This window comes from Gorilla gorilla, chromosome 22 (assembly GCF_029281585.2).
Source record: "Gorilla gorilla gorilla isolate KB3781 chromosome 22, NHGRI_mGorGor1-v2.1_pri, whole genome shotgun sequence".
NCBI classification, from domain to species: Eukaryota; Metazoa; Chordata; class Mammalia; order Primates; family Hominidae; genus Gorilla; species Gorilla gorilla.
This window is the reverse complement of record NC_073246.2, coordinates 39,604,042-39,623,687: the sequence shown is the minus strand read 5'-3', so window position 1 is coordinate 39,623,687 and position 19,646 is coordinate 39,604,042. Positions and strand designations below refer to the sequence as shown.

The 19,646-nt window shown below is 43.3% G+C and overlaps 1 protein-coding gene and 1 long non-coding RNA gene across 2 annotated transcripts in view; one reads left to right on the top strand and one right to left on the bottom strand.

Moving 5' to 3' along the window:
* KCNJ6 (potassium inwardly rectifying channel subfamily J member 6) overlaps positions 1–19,646 on the top strand; it is a 305,527-nt gene that overhangs the window by 187,773 nt on the left and 98,108 nt on the right. The window contains exon 3 of the mRNA XM_004062781.5: positions 17,391–18,311. Within this exon, the coding sequence (XP_004062829.1) occupies positions 17,391–18,311 (921 nt within the window). The remainder of the gene's footprint in view (positions 1–17,390; positions 18,312–19,646) is intronic.
* LOC129529366 (uncharacterized) lies at positions 1,416–18,286 on the bottom strand. The gene is made up of 4 exons (XR_008674865.2): positions 16,322–18,286; positions 15,264–15,378; positions 3,787–3,907; positions 1,416–2,532 (listed from the first exon to the last, which is right to left on the bottom strand). It is a non-coding gene; the product is annotated as an uncharacterized lncRNA (long non-coding RNA).

Genomic DNA, 19,646 nt, shown 5'->3' with positions numbered 1-19,646 from the left:
CACAATTCTAGAATCTAAGAGAGGGTGACTTGTGTCTTAACTCGAGTGGGAAAACCAAGCAATCACGTTCTCGCTTCTCTCTGCCCCTCTTCAAGACTGAAAAGTCTGATCTAATTTATGGACACTCCAGGATAGGTGACCACAGTCCATTGGAAAGACTGGAACAACTGTCACATTCTGAGCAGGCGTGACCAGTCTGGCCAGCCCCACACACCCTGCTGTGCCTGGCATTGTGTCTCTCAGACAGGGAGGGGCCCATCTTCTCTCTGAGGGCAACGCTTTGACCTTCATTCTATTTCTTCCCAATCCCTGGGAGTTCTTGTTCTTGCTTTCCCTCCAGAATGTCCCACTGCTTCATTTCTACTGGTTGCTTCCCCTCCCTCATTTGGAAAACTAGGCGTCATGCTTGTTTTCCCCAGCCACGCTGCCATCTCCCTTCCTCATCTAAGATGAGTGTGTCTTGCAGCTTCAGCCATCATCACCCTCTGTCCCTGCAGTGGAACTTCCATCCTGACCACCCTATTCAGAGTCTCTGGGAGTTTCCTTCCTTGCTAGGAAGGGCCTCTCCCTTGCTGAATGCACCACCTTGGCCTCCCCATCCTGGACTCTTCTTATCAGCAGAGCCCCCTCATTTCCACTAACTCCTCTGCCCTCTCACTGCCTGCACCCTCTGCTCCTCCTGAGCACTATCTGTGGATGCTTCCTGGAGTATCTGGTGGTCTCGATTCTTGATTGTTGCTCTACACTCTCATCCTCTGAGACAGCCCATCTGTCTGCTCAGCACCCTTGGGTGTTTCATGCTTCTGTGCTGTTTGGTTAATAAAAAGTACCCTAGACTTAGAACAATCACCCAAGACCAAACCCAATTGCAGCTGTGTAACCTTGGGCAAGGTAGCCAGCCTCTCTCAAATCAATGATGCTGCCTACCACACAGATTTATTAAGGGGAGGGAATAAAGCTGAAAACAGATGTGAAGCTGCAAAGCTCAATGCTGGCACATAGTAAGTGTTCAATAAATGTTCATCCTATTCCCTAGCTGCGAGTTCCCCTTCCCAACTTATGATTTTGTAAGACACCAGGATCTTCCCACTTACCAGATCTTAATCTGCCATCAAATCTTAGAAAGTCTTTTTTTCTCTATTAGCCTTATCCCTTCTCCTCCATCCCCAGCATCCTCTCTCTAGTGTTGACCCATATCCCAAACACAAGCCCCTTAAATCTTTCACTCCATTATTTCCACTTCTTCTGCTCCACTGGGGTAATTTACTCTATTAACACAGGAGTGAGGCAAGATTCTTCTTGTTGCCACTTTTTCTCACCTTGTACACACATGCAGGCACACAAACACATACACACACACTTCTTTCATCTATCTGCAATGGCAGAAAGGAAAGAAGACAAGCTTCAGACTGGGACCAACTTGATGGAGGGTTCAATCTCCTATCCCCACCGTATATTAGACATGTAAGTTTCAGCAAGTGACTGAACCCTATGCACCTCCACTGCCTCATCTGTAAAACGGGTCAATACTCCCGCTGTGGGCTGTTGTGCCCCGCCCAGTACTTGGCACATAATAGATATTCAGTAAGGGTTGGCTTTTTCCCTTTCACACATCAGAGCCACAATAATTTCCCACCTCCTTTGTGATGCCTTTGCCAATTAGTCCAGCCACTGTTGGCCTCTGTCTCTGATGCACTAGAACATTCTTGGCCTCTTGTCCACAGTGTAGAATGCAACTGCACATTGATATGGGGCACTACGCAGGTTTTGTGTTACCAAGCAGGCTCTTAGCTTCCAGATGGGTCTGCCCATCTGTTTCTTAGATTATTTCTGGATTTCCCACAGTTTCCAGGACAATGTTGAGCTTATAAAAATAGTGATTATTGTAGTTACAAATTGTGTACCTTCTTCGACCCAGACACTATCATAATTGCTGTCATTTGTTCAATGGCTGCTGTGGACCAGGTGCCATCCTTGCAGGATTTTTTTCTTTCTCACAGTAACTCTTTAAGGTAGGTCTTATTGTTTTCATTATGCAGTTGAGGAAACAGACTCTGAGGCAGAAGTGGCCTGAACAAATACTTGCAGATTGGAGTTGGGAGAACTGGATTCCAACCCAGGCCCACCAGGTACTATAGCCAAGCACATTGTCACCAGGCTCCCAAAGTGCATTATGTCATTTCATTCTCCCAGCAACCCAGCAAGGTGGACATTTCACCCTATTTTGCATATGAAACTTAAGGCTGCAGGTCCCTTTGCTGGTGGGCAGCAGAGCTGGGATTCCCCGGGACTGGCTGTCTCCAAGCTCCACACTGGAAGAATCAGGAGCAATAGATTTCTTCTTGCTCTCAGAAGGAAACCACCAACTCCACATTCCCTGGGCAAGACAATAGCCTGAAGCAGCCACTGCTTCAGAGAAACACAGAAGGAGGAACGGACAGCCTAGGATCCCAAGGTCTGGGAGCTCACTCCAGCTCTGCCTCCTGGCAAATCTGTTGGCTTCCCTGGGCCTCACTTTCTTCATGTGTTCATCTAAAAAAAAGGAGGATGAAGTAAATGACATCTGAGGTTGCAGGACTGCTGCTAGCCCATACAGTGCCTTTGTGCAAATTACCACAGGTGCCCTTTCCTCTGGGTGGACTCAGGCCTGTGAACGGCCATGTGTCTTGGCAGGGGAAGCATTGACTAGGTTTCCACCCTCTTTCTCCTCTCATCTGGGCATCTTTGTTAGCGGACAACCTATATCGCTGTACATGATGGTCATGGCAGGTTCTTAATGGTTCTAACTGTAGACAGTCCTGATTCTTGAAATTGCTTTAAAGAAGAATCAGGGGCTGGGCATGGTGGCTCACGCCTATAATGCCAACATTTTGGGAGGTCGAGGTGGTTGAATCACTTGAGCTCAGGAGTTCACGACCAGCCTGAGCATCATGGCAAGACACTGTCTCTACAAAAAGTACAAAAATTAGCTAGGCATGGTGGCCCGTGCCTATAGTCCCAGCTACTTAGGGGGCTGAGGTGGGAGGATTGCTTGGGCCCAGAGGGTTGAGGCTACAGTGAGCTGTGATCGCACCACTGCACTCCAGCCTGGGTGACAGAGTGAGACCCTGTCCCCCACCAAAAAGAAGAAGAATCAGGGTATTGAATATCTGTCTCCTTTATCCAGCCCAGAGTGACCTGGCGTTTATCTCCTTTAAGCAATGAAATTGCACATTTTACCCAGCCATATGCCATGAGCAGCCAACATCAGTGTTTTGACCTTGCAGTGGGTACTAGACATTCTAAATTTAAATTCACATTGTGGGGTCCCCAAGCTAAAATGCTAATAGGACCCTTTACCCTTTAGAAGCTGTCACCAGGTCCTCATGGGATGTAGGATCTGTTCTACCACATACACCTATGACTTCAAACTTTCTGGTCTGTCTGGAATGCTGATTAGAATAGTCTTCCCTAGTCACAACAGCTGAAGGGACACAGCGAATCAAAACCAGCTCACCTTCACATGACAACACAGACACAAATGACAAGTGTTATCACCAGTCGCTGATGGGCAAGACTTCAGATAAGGACTTATGCCAAAGGATAAACATCAGGGCAAGGGACCAAAAGGAAACTACTGATTTTGAACTTCTGGTTCCACTTGTAACTACAACTCTGAATTATCTCTCACATGTGTCTAGGTCATAAAATGGAAGCATCTCTCTCCATATGCTTTTCTCTACATCTGCTTTGCAATTCAAACATATACACACACACACACACACACACACACACACATATACATACCCAGAGGCATCACTAACTAGTAACTGGTTATAAATCCAAGATCGCAGGAATCAATATGATGGCAAAATCCCACCATTCTTCAGTCTGGAGCTATAGCATCGTAGCTCTTTGTAAGCTCTTCCTGCAATAAGACAAGAATGCAGTCACAAGCTGATCTCTCATTTTAAATATATTTATGCTTTCTGTGTTTAAGCACAATCTCCTTTTCATTGTGGTAAAATATACCTAACATAAAATTTATCATTTTAACGATTCTTAAAGCGCACACTTCAATGATACATTCAAGGTAAATGGAAATACCATCCATTTCCAGAACTCTTCATCTTCCCAAACAGAAACTGACCCCATTACACATTAACTCCCCAATCCCCCTGCTCCAGCCCCTGGCAATCACCATTCTGCTTTGTCTCTATGAATTTGGCTATTCTAGGAACCTCACATAAGTGAAATCATGTAGTACTTGTCCTTTCGTGTCTGGCTTATTTCACTGAGCATAATGTCCTCAAGCTTCACCCATGTGGGAGCATGTGTTAGAATTGTCTTCCTTTTCAAGGCTGAATAATACTCCACTGTATGGATAGAACACATTTTGTTTATCCATTTATCTGTTGATGGACACTCGAATTGCTACCACTTTTTGGCCACTGTGAATAACACTGCTATGAACATGGATATACAAATACTCATTTATATGTGCCTTTCTTGACCAGTCAAGATGCAGAAGGCTTTGCTTGATCTGTGATTACGCTGAGTTCAGTTTGTTGTTGTTGTTGTTGTTGTTGTTGCTAGATGCAGATTCAATTCAATGAATCAACTGAAATAGAGCATTCTTGAAATTCACACTCAAAAATGAGCCAGTTTGAGGCTTCTTTGTGATACAAACCCTAAGAGAACTGTCTCCAAGGTTCTGTTTCTCCCCCATCTTTCTCCCTTCCTCCCAAATATTCCCCACCTCTCTGGGATGAAGTTCATCACTTTTTCCATTTAAGCCTACCCTCCTACCAGAGGTCTCAGCAGCATTTTGTCTTGACTTCTATCAAACACCCGACTATCCCTCTTCCTTATAACCGGCTATCCCTCTTCCTTATAACATCAACCTGAACTCTTTTGGCTCCTTCTCAACATGTAAAAGTATTCAACACTCCCCCAGTTCACATATACACCCGTGACACATGTGCACACATGCACACACATCCATGCACACACACACACATGTGAGTCCTCACTCCATTCAGCTCCCTTCCAGCCCTCTCTGCCTTTAAATACTTCATCTACACTCAACATCCCTCACTCCCTCACAGGTGAGTCACTCCTTAACCCACTGCAATCTGCCTTAGACCCCACCACTCCACCAACACCACCATCACCAAAGTCACCCCTACTGTTAGTTTCCAGGGGTTGCCATAACAAATACCATGAACTGGGCAGCTTAAAACAAAAGAGACTTATCCTCTCATAATCTAGAGGTCAGAGTCCAAAGTCGAGGTGTCAGCAGGCCACCCTCCCTCCAAGAGCTCAAAGGGAGAATCTTTCCTTGCCTCTTCCAGCTTCTGTTGGCTCCGGGTGTTCCTTGGCTTGAGACCACATCTCTGCAGTCTCTGCCTCTGTCTTTACCTGGCTGCTTCTCTATGTCCCTGTGAATTCTGCTCATCTCTTATGAGGACATCTAATTGGACTTAGGGCCCACCTTAATTCAATATGATCATATATTGACCCCTACCTTATTGATATCTGCAAAGACCCTATTTCCATATAAGGTCACCTTCTGAGGTTTGGGGTAGATACGAACTTTGGAGGGGAACCCTTCAATCCACAACACTAGTGAATCCCTATTGCCAAGTCCAATGGACAGCTCCCAGTAGCTCTATGCAGCATTTGTTTTGGTTATTCAAAATAGAAATAGATTTATGTTTCCTACTGGTTCTTTAGATGGTAGAAGCATATTAGGGGAAATTTTTAAATAGAAGAATTAAAAGAGAAAGGAAAGACACCCACAGAAACTTACAACTCAGAGATTAATCAAAATTTATACTTTGGAGAACATTCATTCTTTACACACACACATACACACACATTCACAAACATGCACACATTACTGTAAGATGGCAATATTTGCAAAGTAGACCATATGTTTCTTATGCTGCTGCTTCTCTTAATGCTGTGGCATGGACAATTTGCCAGGTCAATAAACATACACCCACTCATTCAATAAATAAGGGCTGTGGCCCTACTCCATGTACCATGTGCTTTTTCCAGGGCCTGAGCTCTAGCAGTGAATAAAACAGAAAGAGATCCCTACACTCCTGGAACGTGCCTTCTGACAAGAGCCAACAGACAATTAAAAATGAACACAATAACATCTACCATATTGGAAGGTGAAAAACACAACAGAAAAAGAAAACAGTAAAACAAGGAAGGATGACCATGAGTACTGGGAGGTAATGGATGAGATTTTAAATGTAAGCCTGGCCAGGTGTGGTGGCTCACACCTGTAATCCCAGCACTTTGGAAGGACGAGGAGGGTGGATCACCTGAGGTCAGGAGTTCAACACCAGCCTGGCCAACATGGTGAAACCCCGTCTCTACTAAAAATACAAAACTTAGCCAGGCATGGTGGCATGTACCTGTAGTCCCAGCTACTTGGGAGGCTGAAGCAGGAGAATTGCTTGAACCTGGGAGGCAGAGGTTGCAGTGAGCTGAGTTCACTCCATTGCACTCCAGCCTGGGTGACAAGAGTGAAACTCCATCTCAAAAAAAACAAAAAACAAATAAATAAATGTAAGCTTCGTTGAAAAGATAATCTTTGCAAAGAGTTGAAGATCCCAAAATGTTGAAAAATAATTTTTAATGACTGCATGGTATTCCATTGATTATATCTGCAGCAGTATGTTTAACCAATGCTCTGGTGATAGACATTTGGGTTGTTTCTGATTTTTCACTATTATAAAAGAGGCTGTACTACATCCCTGCATACAATTTATGAATATTTGTTATGTTAATTCCTTAGAATAAATGACCCTGAATTGTCAGTCCAAGGTGAATTTTCATTTCTAAATTGTGATACCTACTCTTACCCTTCCTTCCGGAAAGACTGTGCTATTACACATAATACGTACAAGTATGAAATTACACTTCCTCTCCCAACACACACCTTTCACATACTCATTTGTCATTTATTTAAAATTTTGCCAATCTTAGGGTAACAAAGTTTATCTTATTTGTATTGCTTTCCTTTGCCATGGATGGACAGTCTTTTTATATGTTTTCTAGCTACTTTTTTTAAGACAGAGTCTTGCTCTATTGCCCAGGCTGGAGTTCAGTGGTGTGATCTTGGCTCACTGCAACCTCTGCCTCCCAGGTTCAAGCGATTCTCCTGCCTCAGCCTCCTAAGTAGCTGGGATTACAAGCACGCACCACCATGCCCAGCTAATTTTTGTATTTTTAATAGAGACAGGGTTTCACCATGTTGGCCAGGTTGGTCTGGAACTTCTGATCTCATGATCCATATTCCTTCTATCAGAAACTCCTCATTTATTTCCTTTGACCATTTTTTTCTGTTGGGGTATTTATTGCTTTTGTAAACTGGGAATATATATGTGTCGTGTTGTAAATATTTTTCCTTTTTTTTAATAGACATTTATAATTTTTACATTGTCAGAAATATTCTTTTAAAATAGTTTCTGGATTTCTGTCATGGTTAAAAAAAGGCCTGCCTAAATCTTAGAATTTTTTAAGACATCTTACACTTGTGTAGTTTTATTTTTTGCCTTTAAATCCTTGATCTCTTTAGAATTTATTCTAATAAAAGGAATAAGGAGAAGACTCATCGTTTTTTTTCCAGGAGGGCAATCAGTTGTCCCACAGCCTGCAGTGAATAATGCCCTTGAGAAATGCTTCCTCTGCAACTGCTCCAGGTCCAGGTCGCCCTCAGCTCTAGCCCCACACACCTGGGTGCCTACAGGAGAACTCACCTGAATGTCTGCAGATACTTTAAACTGAATATGCCCAAACGAACATGATCCTCTGCCATCCAAAATCCATTCTTCCTGTCTCGACCACCATACTACCCAACCGCCATTGGGTCATTCTCCTGCCCACTCCCCTCCACACTCACTAGTCTCCAACTTAAATCAGTTCTACTTCTTAGCCCCAAATCCACTGCCATCTCTTCACTCCCGTGGCTGCCTCCTTATTTCAGCACCTGGCCATTTCTCCTTCCTACAGGCACCCTTCAACAACTGACTGCCCAGTGAGTCAAAGCCAGACTGCAGACGCTTCCTGTGTTACCCATGAGCTAAAAGCTAGTAATAGTTGTGCATGTTGTAAGGGTTGTAAAAAGTTTTTTTTTTTTAATATGCAACAGAGACCTGTGTTTCCTGAAAGCAACACATTAAGCAAAAGTGTTTACCGTCTGGCTCTTTATAGAATGCTTGCCAACCCTTCCATCTAATCTATACTCCATACCACTGCTCTTCAGAGACCTTTCTAAAACACTCAAAATACTCAATCATATCACTCCCCAGTTTAAAAACAATCTCCTTAGTCTAGCACAGAGGACTTCAGGGCCCAGCGTGGGCTTCATCCGCCTCTCTTTTCTCATTTCCCATTCCCATTCATTTCCTCCACGCACACCGCATACCAGCAGTGCAGAATCTGTGCCACTCCCAACCAAAGTTGTTTCATGCCTTTAAAGACTTTTACACATGCTGTTCTTGCTTTTCTTTTTTTTTTTTATTTGTTTTCTATCAGTCAATTTTTATTTTAGATTCAAGGAGTACACGTGCAGGATTGTTACATGGGCATATTGCTTGATGCTGAGGTTTGGAGTACGACATTCTGTCACACATTTAGTGAACGTAGTACCAATAGGTTTTCAACCCTTGTGCCCGTCCCTCCTTCTCCCCTCTAGTAGTCCCCAGTGTCTCCCAATGCTATCTTTACATCCATTAATCCTCGGTGTTTAGCTCCTACTCATAAGTGAGAACATACAGTATTTGGTTTTCTGTTCCTGCGTTAATTCACTTGGGATAATGACCTCCGCCTACTATGCTGCAAAGGATGTGATTTCATTCTTTTCATGGCTGTGTAGTATTCCATGGTGTATTGTACCACATTTTCTTTAACCAGTCCACCAATGATGGGCACACCTAGGTTGATTCCATGTCTTTACTCTTTGTGAATAATGCTGCGATGAACATACAAATGCATGTATCTTCTTGGTAGAAGAATTTATTTTCTTGTGGGAATATATTCAGTAATGGGATTGCTGCGTTGAATGGCAGCTCTGAGTTCTTTGAGAAATCTCCAAATTGCTTTCCACCGTGGCTAAACTAATTTATATTTCCACCAACAGTATATAAGTTTCCCTTTTCTCCACAGCCTCACAAGCATCTGTTGTTTTTTGACTTTTTAATAATAGCCATTCTGAATGGTGTGAGATGGTATCTCACTGCGGCTTTCATTTGTGTTTCTCTGATGATCAAACATTTTTTCATATGTTTGTTGACCACTTGTATGTCTTCTTTTGAGAAGTCTGTTTATGTCTGTTGCCCACTTGTTAATGGGGTTTTTTTTCCTTGTTAAATTAAATTCCTTTTAGATTTTGGATATTACACCTTAGTCAGATGCAGTTTGCAAATATTATCTCCCATTACCTTGGTTGTCTCTCTGTTTACCCTGTTGATAGTTTATTTTGCTGTACAGAGGCTCTTTAGTTTAATTAGGGCCTGCGTATCAACTTTTGACTTGTTGCAATTGTTTTCAAGGGACGTAGTCATATATTCTTTCCGAAGGCTGATGTCCAGAATGGTGTTTCCTAGGTTTCCTTCTAGGATTCTTATAGTTTGAGGTCTTACATTTAAACCTTTAATCTATATTGAGTTAATCTTTGTATATGGTGAAAGGTAGGGATTCAATTTCATTCTTCTGCACATGGCTAGCCAGCTATCCCAGTACCATTATTAAATAGAAAGTCCTTTCCCCACTGCTTATTTTTGTCAACTTCGTCAAAGATCAGATGGCTATAGGTATGTGGCTTTATTGCTGAGTTCTCTGTTCTGTTCCATTGGTCTATGTGTCTGTTTTTGTACCAGTACCATGCTGTTTTGGTTACTGTAGCCTTATAGTGTAGTTTGAAGTCAGATAATGTGATGCTTCTGGCTTTGCACTTTTTGCCTAGGATTGCTTTAGCTATTCAGGTTCTTTTTTGGTTCCATATGAATTTTAGAACAGTTTTTATAAATCTGTGAAAAATGACATTGGTAGTTTCATAGGAATAGCATTGAATCTGTAGATTGCTTTGGGCAATATGGCTGTTTTAATGATATTGATTCTTCCAGTCCATGAGCATGGGATGTTTTTCCATTTGTGTCATCTCTGATTTCTTTCTGCAGTGTTTTGTAGTTCTTGTAGAGATCATTCATTCACCTCCTTGGTTAGATATATTCCTAGGTGTTTTATTTTTGTGTGGCTATTATAAGTGGGATTTTATTATTGATTCAGCTCTCAGCTTGAACATTATTAGTGTATAGAAATGACACTGATTTTTGTACATTGAATTTTGCATCCTGAAAATTTACCGAAGTTGTTTATCAGTTCCAGGAGCCTTTTGGCAGAGTCTTTAGTATTTTTTAGGTATAGAATCATATTATCAGCAAAGAGAGATCATTTTACTTCTTCTCTTCCTATTTGGATGTCTTTTATTTCTTTCCCTTGCCTGACTGCTCTGGCTAGGACTTCCTGTGCTTGCTTTTCAGATGCCCCCACCATCCCAGTCTTCAGCCATCAGGAAGCAAGCACATACTCACCATTACCTTGGGCTAACCCATCCTGCTCTACACCCAAGACAAATTTAAATGTAATATTGCTGATACCCTCCCCAGTGCCCCTTTCTCCGATCTCTGTTTCCAAATTGTTTTAACTTACTTCCAACCAGCGGAAATCTGTTTCCAATGAGGCCATGTTGTAGCCTGTATCAGAATTTCCTTCCATATATTTGTCCTTTTGTGTCTGGTTTATTTCATTTAAATAATGTCTTCAAGGTTCACCCATGTTGTAGCATATATCAGAATCTCCTTCCTTTTTAAGGCTGAGTAATAATACATTGTATGTACATACCACATTTTGTTTAGCCATTCATTTCTTGACGCAACAGTTGTATTCACCTTTTCACTGCTGTGGATAATGCTAGTATGAACACTGGTGTGCAAGTATCTGTTTGAGTCCCTGCTTTCAATCCCTTTGGGTTTCCTAGAAGTGCAATTGCTGGATTACATGGTAATTCTATGTTTAACTTTTTGAGGGACTAACATACTGTTTTTCATAGCAGCTGCACTGTTTTACACTCCCACCAGTGATATACCAGCATTCCAATTTCTCTACATCCCGCCAACACTTGCTATTTTCTTTTTTAAAAATAATAACCATCTAATAGATGTGAAGTGGTATCTCATTATGGCTTTGATTTGCATTTTTCTAATGACTAGTAATGAAGAATTTCTTTTCATTTGTTTATTGGCCATTTGGATATCTTCTTTGGAGAGATGTCTATTCAAGTCCTTTGCCCATTTCTGAATGGGTTGTTTATTTTTTGTTAAGGTGTAAGAGTTCTTTATATATTCTGGATCCCAGTCCCTTATCAGATGTATGACTAGAAAATGTTTTCTCCCATTCTGTGGGCTGGGGGTGATTTTTGATGAGGAAGAAACCACACTTCTGTGTCACTAAGGGCACTGCCCAAACAACTGACACTTGGTTAAACCCAAGAGAAAGATGACATCTGTCCCTTTCACCTTAGCTCACAGTGACAGCGCCCCCAGCCCCCGGGCCTCCTGGACACCCTCCTCCTTCAAGGTCCCCTGGACAGTTACAGGGATAGCTGACTCGACTTGTCCTATAGGTTTCACTCCTCAAGTTGTCTCAAACTTGCAAACTCACTTTTCCTTCTAATTCATACCCCCAATAAGGACCCTGTAGGGTTTAGTTACGATTTTCTTGGATTCAGGTCAAGCAAATGTCTCCGTTTCTAAACTGTCAGCTGTATGGGATGGGATACCTTCAGATCAAGTGCTTTATCATTATTTAGCTCTTTGTGTGATACATTTCTTAAATCAGGTATCAAAAATCAGGTATCAAGAGTGTCTCGATGTGTTGTTTGGCAATTTGTTTTTTTAATTATAAAAGTAATATAAATGTATTCTAGAAAATTTCAAAAATGTTTAACAAGAAAATTAAAAGTACCCATGAACCCCCCCACCCAAAATTGCCCTATTAACATTCACATCTGGTGTATTTCCTTCCAATCTTTGACTTTGCAGGTACATTAGAGATCTATCCTGTTTTTCTCAACTAGGTTTTCCTCAACTAGGTTTTCCCCATGACATTAAAAAGTCTCAAAGTACTTTTTGTATGTTTTCTTGGATACTGGAAGTTTCGCCTGCAAAATTCATATACAACTTGAAATGTAAGAAACATCTACTACAGACCAGGGCCACCAGGGGAGTCTTCCCTGCAACAAGAGCTGTACCTGAAATGCAACAACACAGTCCCACTGATTCCAGGACAAGGCTCCGCCCAGCTGTGGCTCTGTCATTTATTATTATTTCTTTCAGATTAAATTTCAACATGAGGCTATTTTGTACCTTAGCTAGTTCCATGTAAATTGATCATTTTTCTAAAAGAAGGAGAAAGAAACAAAAGAGAGGAGGAGAAAAACTGACCTTCACACAGGCCCACGTTTACTCTGAGCCAAAATCCTGAAAAGCTACTCTCAAAGGCAAGTAAATCATCAAAGTTCTCAGCACCATTCTTTGGGTCCCTTTGCACATTTGTGCAGCATTTCATGGTTAACAGAGGGTGTACCCCCTCTACATTATCCTTGGTGGTAAGAAGTTGCCTGTGTCATCAGCTGTGCAGTAACATGGGAGAAATGTCTGCTCTCCCAACCACAGCTGCAACTTGCCCTACGGAGCAGCTCAAAATGCTCCTGGAGATGCGATTCAGATCCCCCGCTCAAATTCACACCTGGGATTCCGAGAAAGAAAGAAATGTCGCAAAATGTGATCACCATTTCCTTCTATATTTACCCTGCAACATCTGCATGCATGCCAGTGAGTGCTGAGCCGCCGCTCCCTGCTCAGACCTGGACTCGCCCTCTCTCCCTAGCCCCATTCCCTGTGATGACTCTGGACACAGCCCTGAGGCTCTGGCCCCTCTTTTGCTCTCACCCACCCCATGCCCCACACCCTCTCCTCCTCCTGGCCCCTCGGGGCTCCTCCTTCATCTCTTCTCTCCCAGAACTCTCACATTTCCTTGGCTTTTTTTTATTTCTCTCAACTCCATGCCTGTTCATCCCACCAGCTGCCATGATGCAAGGCCCAGCCTTCCCTCCCCATCTCCCCATGGATGCACCTGGCCTGCACCCACGGCCTCACCTGTGAGGGACCCACCGGAGCCACCTTCCAAACACACTACCAGGGAGGTTTGGCTTTTTCTCTTTGTTTTGAAATTTTTGTTGTTTTTTGTTTCCCATTGTTATTGTATTTTTTTATTATTATTATACTTTAAGTTCTAGGGTACATGTGCACAACGTGCAGGTTTGTTACATAGGTATACATGTGCATTGTTGGTGTGCTGCACCCATCAACTCGTCATTTACATTAGGTATTTCTCCTAATGCTATCCCTTCCCCAATCCCCCACCCCCTAACAGGCACCGGTGTGTGATGTTCCCTGCCCTGCATCCAAGTGTTCTCATTGTTCAATTCCCACCTATGAGAATATGCAGTGTTTACTTTTTGTTGGTTTTTAAAGGCAATGAAGTAGCATTGCATTACATTTTTTCCCCTAATAACAAACACAAGCATTTAATTAACCCCAGACTAATTTCATTACAAACACTAAACCAAGACATTCATCTTCGGCTTTCTTTTCTCTGTCTTTGCTCTTTCCCACAACCATTCCCCCGACCACTCTTCTATCTGCTTATAGGTGTCATATATTTCTGCCCACAACATTAGAGATAAGGCTCAATTTGAAAACAGATGCAAAATATATAATGGGTCAAACACAATCATTGCTTTTCTGGTTTCTAGACAGATAGCAACTCTCCACCCATGACTCAGGATCCAGGCTCCTTCACCTCTTGACTTCATTGTCCCCCACAGAAGGGGCAAAGGCATAAGGAGGGGACACATCCACTATTTAGGACAATGGCCCAGGAAGACACACTCAACTCCAGATGGGCCAAGACTCAATCACCATGGCCAACCCTCGATGCAAAGAGGATGGGAAATGTGGTCCAGCCCTGGGAGGAACTGGATTTTAGGGGAGTAACAGATATCCCCCCAGACTTTCCAGAGCACTGATCACTACTCATTCATTAACCTTTCAAGACAGGTCAGGACAATTGCCTGGAGCTGGGGGTTTGCAGTTTAGTCAGAAAAGGGATAAAGCCTACAAATTGGAGATGGAGGGGAGGCAGGAATAAATTTCCTTTGTAACATTTTTTTAAGTATGATATATCACTGAAGACTTGAGAATCAGCTAATTTGACAAACCCTCTTCTTCCACTTAAGGACTCAGAAAGACAAGAGCTTAGGGTGGCTTTGCACAGCTGGGCAGCCTCCCAGCGGTCAAGACGAGATATACAGCAGGCCTGCTGGACCCTTCGCAGGGCTCTGCAGACAAGGTCTCCCCAGCCAGGCACAGTGTGAGCCCAGACACCATTCCATAGAAAGTCATATTTAGAGACTTCCACTGAGCACAAAATTAGCAGTGAGAGCTCAGAGTTGACCATTCAAGGAGAAGAACACCCTGCCATGTAGGTGGTAGCAGCAGTGAGAAAGACATGGCCTCTGCCTCCCTCCACACATCCCAACCCACCTCCAGTGAGAAGGACATGGCCTCTGCCTCCATACACCCACCCCACCTCCAGTGAGCCGGACATGGCCCCTGCCCTCGATCCACACATCCCAACCCACCTCCAGTGAGAAGGACATGGCCCCTGCCCTCGATCCACACATCCCACCCCACCTCCAGTGAGAAGGACATGGCCCCTGCCCTCGATCCACACATCCCACCCCACCTCCAGTGAGCAGGACATGGCCTCTGCCTCCCTCCGCACATCCCACCCCACCTCCAGTGAGAAGGACATGGCCCCTGCCCTCGATCCACACATCCCACCCCACCTCCAGTGAGAAGGACATGGCCCCTGCCCTCGATCCACACATCCCAACCCACCTCCAGTGAGAAGGACATGGCCTCTGCCTCCCTCCGCACATCCCACCCCACCTCCAGTGAGAAGGACATGGCCCCTGCCCTCGATCCACACATCCCACCCCACCTCCAGTGAGAAGGACATGGCCCCTGCCCTCGATCCACACACCCACCATACCTTCAGCCCTCCCAACCTCAACAGCCTCCCATCAACACCTATCCTGGTATTTGTTCTAAGAAAGGGAAAAAAGCAAATTTTCTTACAAATGAATGACTTTTCTTATTTTCAATGAAGGACTACTGAGGGCGATCATCTAAAAGTCAAAGCTGTCAGACTAGAGAGTAGGCTCTGCAGAACAGATGCTGTCTCTTCCTGAGGCTGAAACATAAAAACAGATCCAGGAGATTGATTTTTAAGGCAACTGATCATCCATGAGCAAGGTGAACTCATAAGTTAGGTTGGTGGCACTCAAATCCCATCTCCGGCTATGTTCTTATTCAGATAAAGGATGGTTTGTGGACAGATGACATTTCTCCTTTAACCAAGATTAAAAACAGAGTGTCCATAAAGGAAACACATGGCAGAGTCAAAGGACACAGAATTTAAGTCTGGAGGAAGAAATTTCTTACCAAACTTTTAGAAGACTTTAGTATTATTGGCCAAATAAATAATTTCATAAGTGGATTATATGCTTTTAAACAGCAGAAATCGGTTCCAAAATTCCCCTGCACTCAAGTATTCCCCTGCACTCAAGTTTTAGGAGAGCTTTCCTAATGCATTATTAACTAATGACTGAACCAGTGCATTAGTCATGAAAGCCATAAGAAACAACATAACTAGACATGGTGCCTCATGCTTGTAATCCCAGCATTTTGAGAGGCCAAGGTGTGAGGATGGCTTGAGACTAGGAGTTCAAAACCAGTCTGAGCAACATAGTGAGACCCCCGTCTCCATGAAAATAAAATAATTGGCCAGGCATAGTGGCATAAGCCTGAGCCTCCTGTGCCTACTCAGGAGGCTGAGGTGGGAGGATCACTTGAACCCAGGAGATCAAGGCTACAGAGAGCTATGATGGTGCCACTATACTCTAGCCTGGGTGACAGAGCAAGACCCTATCTCTAAAAAAAAAAAAAAAAAAAAAAAAATTAACTTTTTTAAAAGAAAAAAAATAACCACAAGCTAAAATTACAGATGTTGAATGTTGAGGAGGCAGAAACCAAATCAAATATGTAAGCACACGGACAGAGAGAACATTTCCCCACCCTTTTTTACTTACGTTGGCATTGAATCAACCATTAAAGTATAATGCATGCATACTTACCGACAAAAACCAGAAATGTTTTTTAAACCCTGAAATTTGGCCAATAGTTCAAAGAGCTTGTTCAAGATTCTTGCCCTAAACATAAGGAAAGTGACAAGGGAACAATTTATTACAAAAAAATACTGATTGCAAGTCTGTTACATGCAGGCACAGATCACATACATGGTTTTGTTTAACCTTATAACAACACTGTGAGTTGGGTATCATGATCATTTTGTAAATGAGGAAACTGAGGCTCACGAATTTGGATAGTGTCTTGTAAGTCAGTTCAGGCTGCCATAATAGAATATCACAGACTGGGTGGCTTAAACAATGGACATTTATTTTCTCATCGTTCTGGAGGCTGGAGTTCAAGATCAAGGTGTTGGCAGGGTTAGTTTCTAGGAGCCCTCTCTCCTTGGCTTGCAGATGGCCACCTTCTCCCTGTGTCTCATATGGCTTTTCCTCTGTTTGTGTGCACCCCTGGTGTCTCTCCCTCTTCGCATAAGGATACCACTCCTATTAGATTGGAGCCCCAACCCTATGGCCTCATATAACCTTTAACTATCTCCTTAAAGGCCTTATCTCCAAATACTGTCACCTTAGGGGTTGGGGCTCAAGCCCCATATGGATTTGGTGAGGACACGATACAGTCCATAACAGATATCATGGCCAAGAGCCCACTAAGAGTTGCTAAGTAGTAGAGCTAAGCCTGTCTGAATCTAAAGAGGACTCCTTCATCAGAGCTTACTGCCTCTCCCATGCCACAGCGTCTCAGAGTTGGGAGGCATCCCTCTGTGAGAGCTGACTCAGTAGAACCTGCTGGCAGGGACACAATTTTGCAGCAATAAGCTCCGTCCTGGTGGGCAGGATGGTGAAGTACTTACACAAACTAGATCGAAGAGCACAGAAGTCCAAGTCAACTAGAGGCCTATCCAGATGGTGTGGAATAAAAATGGCTTTGTCTACTTTGTTTATAGCTACACAAATGGTATTTGGTTTCACCAGCCCATACAAAGTGTGCCGTTCCATTGTCCTCAAAAAGCCAGCCTTTCATTCAGTGTTTCTTTTCTTTTCTCCAAACCACCAGCTAACGTCCTGGAGGGCGACTCCATGGATCAGGACGTCGAAAGCCCAGTGGCCATTCACCAGCCAAAGTTGCCTAAGCAGGCCAGGGATGACCTGCCAAGACACATCAGCCGAGACCGGACCAAAAGGAAAATCCAGAGGTACGTGAGGAAAGACGGAAAGTGCAATGTTCATCACGGCAACGTGAGGGAGACCTATCGCTACCTGACCGATATCTTCACCACCTTAGTGGACCTGAAGTGGAGATTCAACCTATTGATTTTTGTCATGGTTTACACAGTGACCTGGCTCTTTTTTGGAATGATCTGGTGGTTGATCGCATACATACGGGGAGACATGGACCACATAGAGGACCCCTCCTGGACTCCTTGTGTTACCAACCTCAACGGGTTCGTCTCTGCTTTTTTATTCTCAATAGAGACAGAAACCACCATTGGTTATGGCTACCGGGTCATCACAGATAAATGCCCGGAGGGAATTATTCTTCTCTTAATCCAATCTGTGTTGGGGTCCATTGTCAATGCATTCATGGTGGGATGCATGTTTGTAAAAATCTCTCAACCCAAGAAGAGGGCAGAGACCCTGGTCTTTTCCACCCATGCAGTGATCTCCATGCGGGATGGGAAACTGTGCCTGATGTTCCGGGTAGGGGACCTAAGGAATTCCCACATTGTGGAGGCTTCCATCAGAGCCAAGTTGATCAAATCCAAACAGACCTCGGAGGGGGAGTTCATCCCGTTGAACCAGACGGATATCAACGTAGGGTATTACACGGGGGATGACCGTCTGTTTCTGGTGTCACCGCTGATCATTAGCCATGAAATTAACCAACAGAGTCCTTTCTGGGAGATCTCCAAAGCCCAGCTGCCCAAAGAGGAACTGGAAATTGTGGTCATCCTAGAAGGAATGGTGGAAGCCACAGGTAAGATGTGTTCTATCCTGGGATGGCTGTGGGATAGATGCTCATTTTAAACTGGACCTGATGTTCTTATCTATTACAAGATCTAGAATACTGAACCTCACTCAATATTGACAACATCCCCTTGCTTCATGACATAGTATGCCTACATGTCTCACCTGAAGCATATCCACCAAGAAGCCTAACCATTTAGTTTTTTAAAGCCCTTTGGAAAATAAATTAATGAACAATGAAAGATCACCATGTAATATATTTTAAGTCTCCAAATATTTACCTAAATTAAACTCTGATCTGTCTCTAAAGCATGTTTTAAATGGCCTTAAAACATTACTAATTTAAATACTTGAGGTTATTTGTTACCAAGTTAGAAGGAGGAAGGTTAGAAGGAGGAAGTTAAGCCTTTCAAAGGAAGCCTGACAAACTGCTTTAATAAAAATGCAATTTCACCCATTCTTTGAGAGTCATTTATAAGGCCTATAGCATTGGTTTTTCTTTTGTATGAAGTGAGTGCCTAGTATCTCTCCACATTCAACCTGCTGAGCTCCCAGTAAGTATAAAGCTGCAGACAGACACAGTAAATAACTCTAGCAGAAAAGAAAAAAGTTGAAGATCCATTCACCTTAATCCCGCCGGCCCTCCTGCTGTTAATGGCTAATCATTGGGATGTTTTAGGGAAGATGATCTGCTCAGGAAATAGAGAAAATGGTCTGTTTTTACTGACGTCTTCGCTCATGTCTGAAATTTGCACGTTACACATCCCAACAGCAAAGCAGGTTCTGCCCATGTTTGTATGTAGCATCCCCCAAAACAGAGCCATCAGCTAGGACTCAAGATAACCATATTGCCTCACGGGGAAAGTATAAACCAGAACCCTAATTCATTAAGGCCTTTACTGTTCTTTGAGGTAGTAATAGTGTCTTTGGGGTCCTTTTTCCTGATACCATCAGCCCTTTTATGCTTTTAAGTCTTCAGCTTGAGATTCAGGTGGTTTATATTGTCTGAAATTGCATGACCAGCAGGCTGGCCCATGTTCTTCATCAACCTGTGACAAGTAACTTAATCCTGTGATCCCTTCATCAACCTGTGACAAGTAACTTAATCCTGTGATCCCTTTTAGGGAAAAGCCATGGGTCCCATGTTTCTACCTCCTTGTACCCAACAGGCAAGGTCACAACCTCTAACAAATTTCTTTTACGGTGGTGGTGTGAAACTTTTGCTATAGGGTTTTTAAATGCAGCAAACAGTGAAAACGTGAGTAAAGGGCTTTGCATGGAGCTCAATGGTAGGAGCGGTCTCCTTTCCATAGAACAAAAGGCACAGGAACCTAATCGGAAAGTA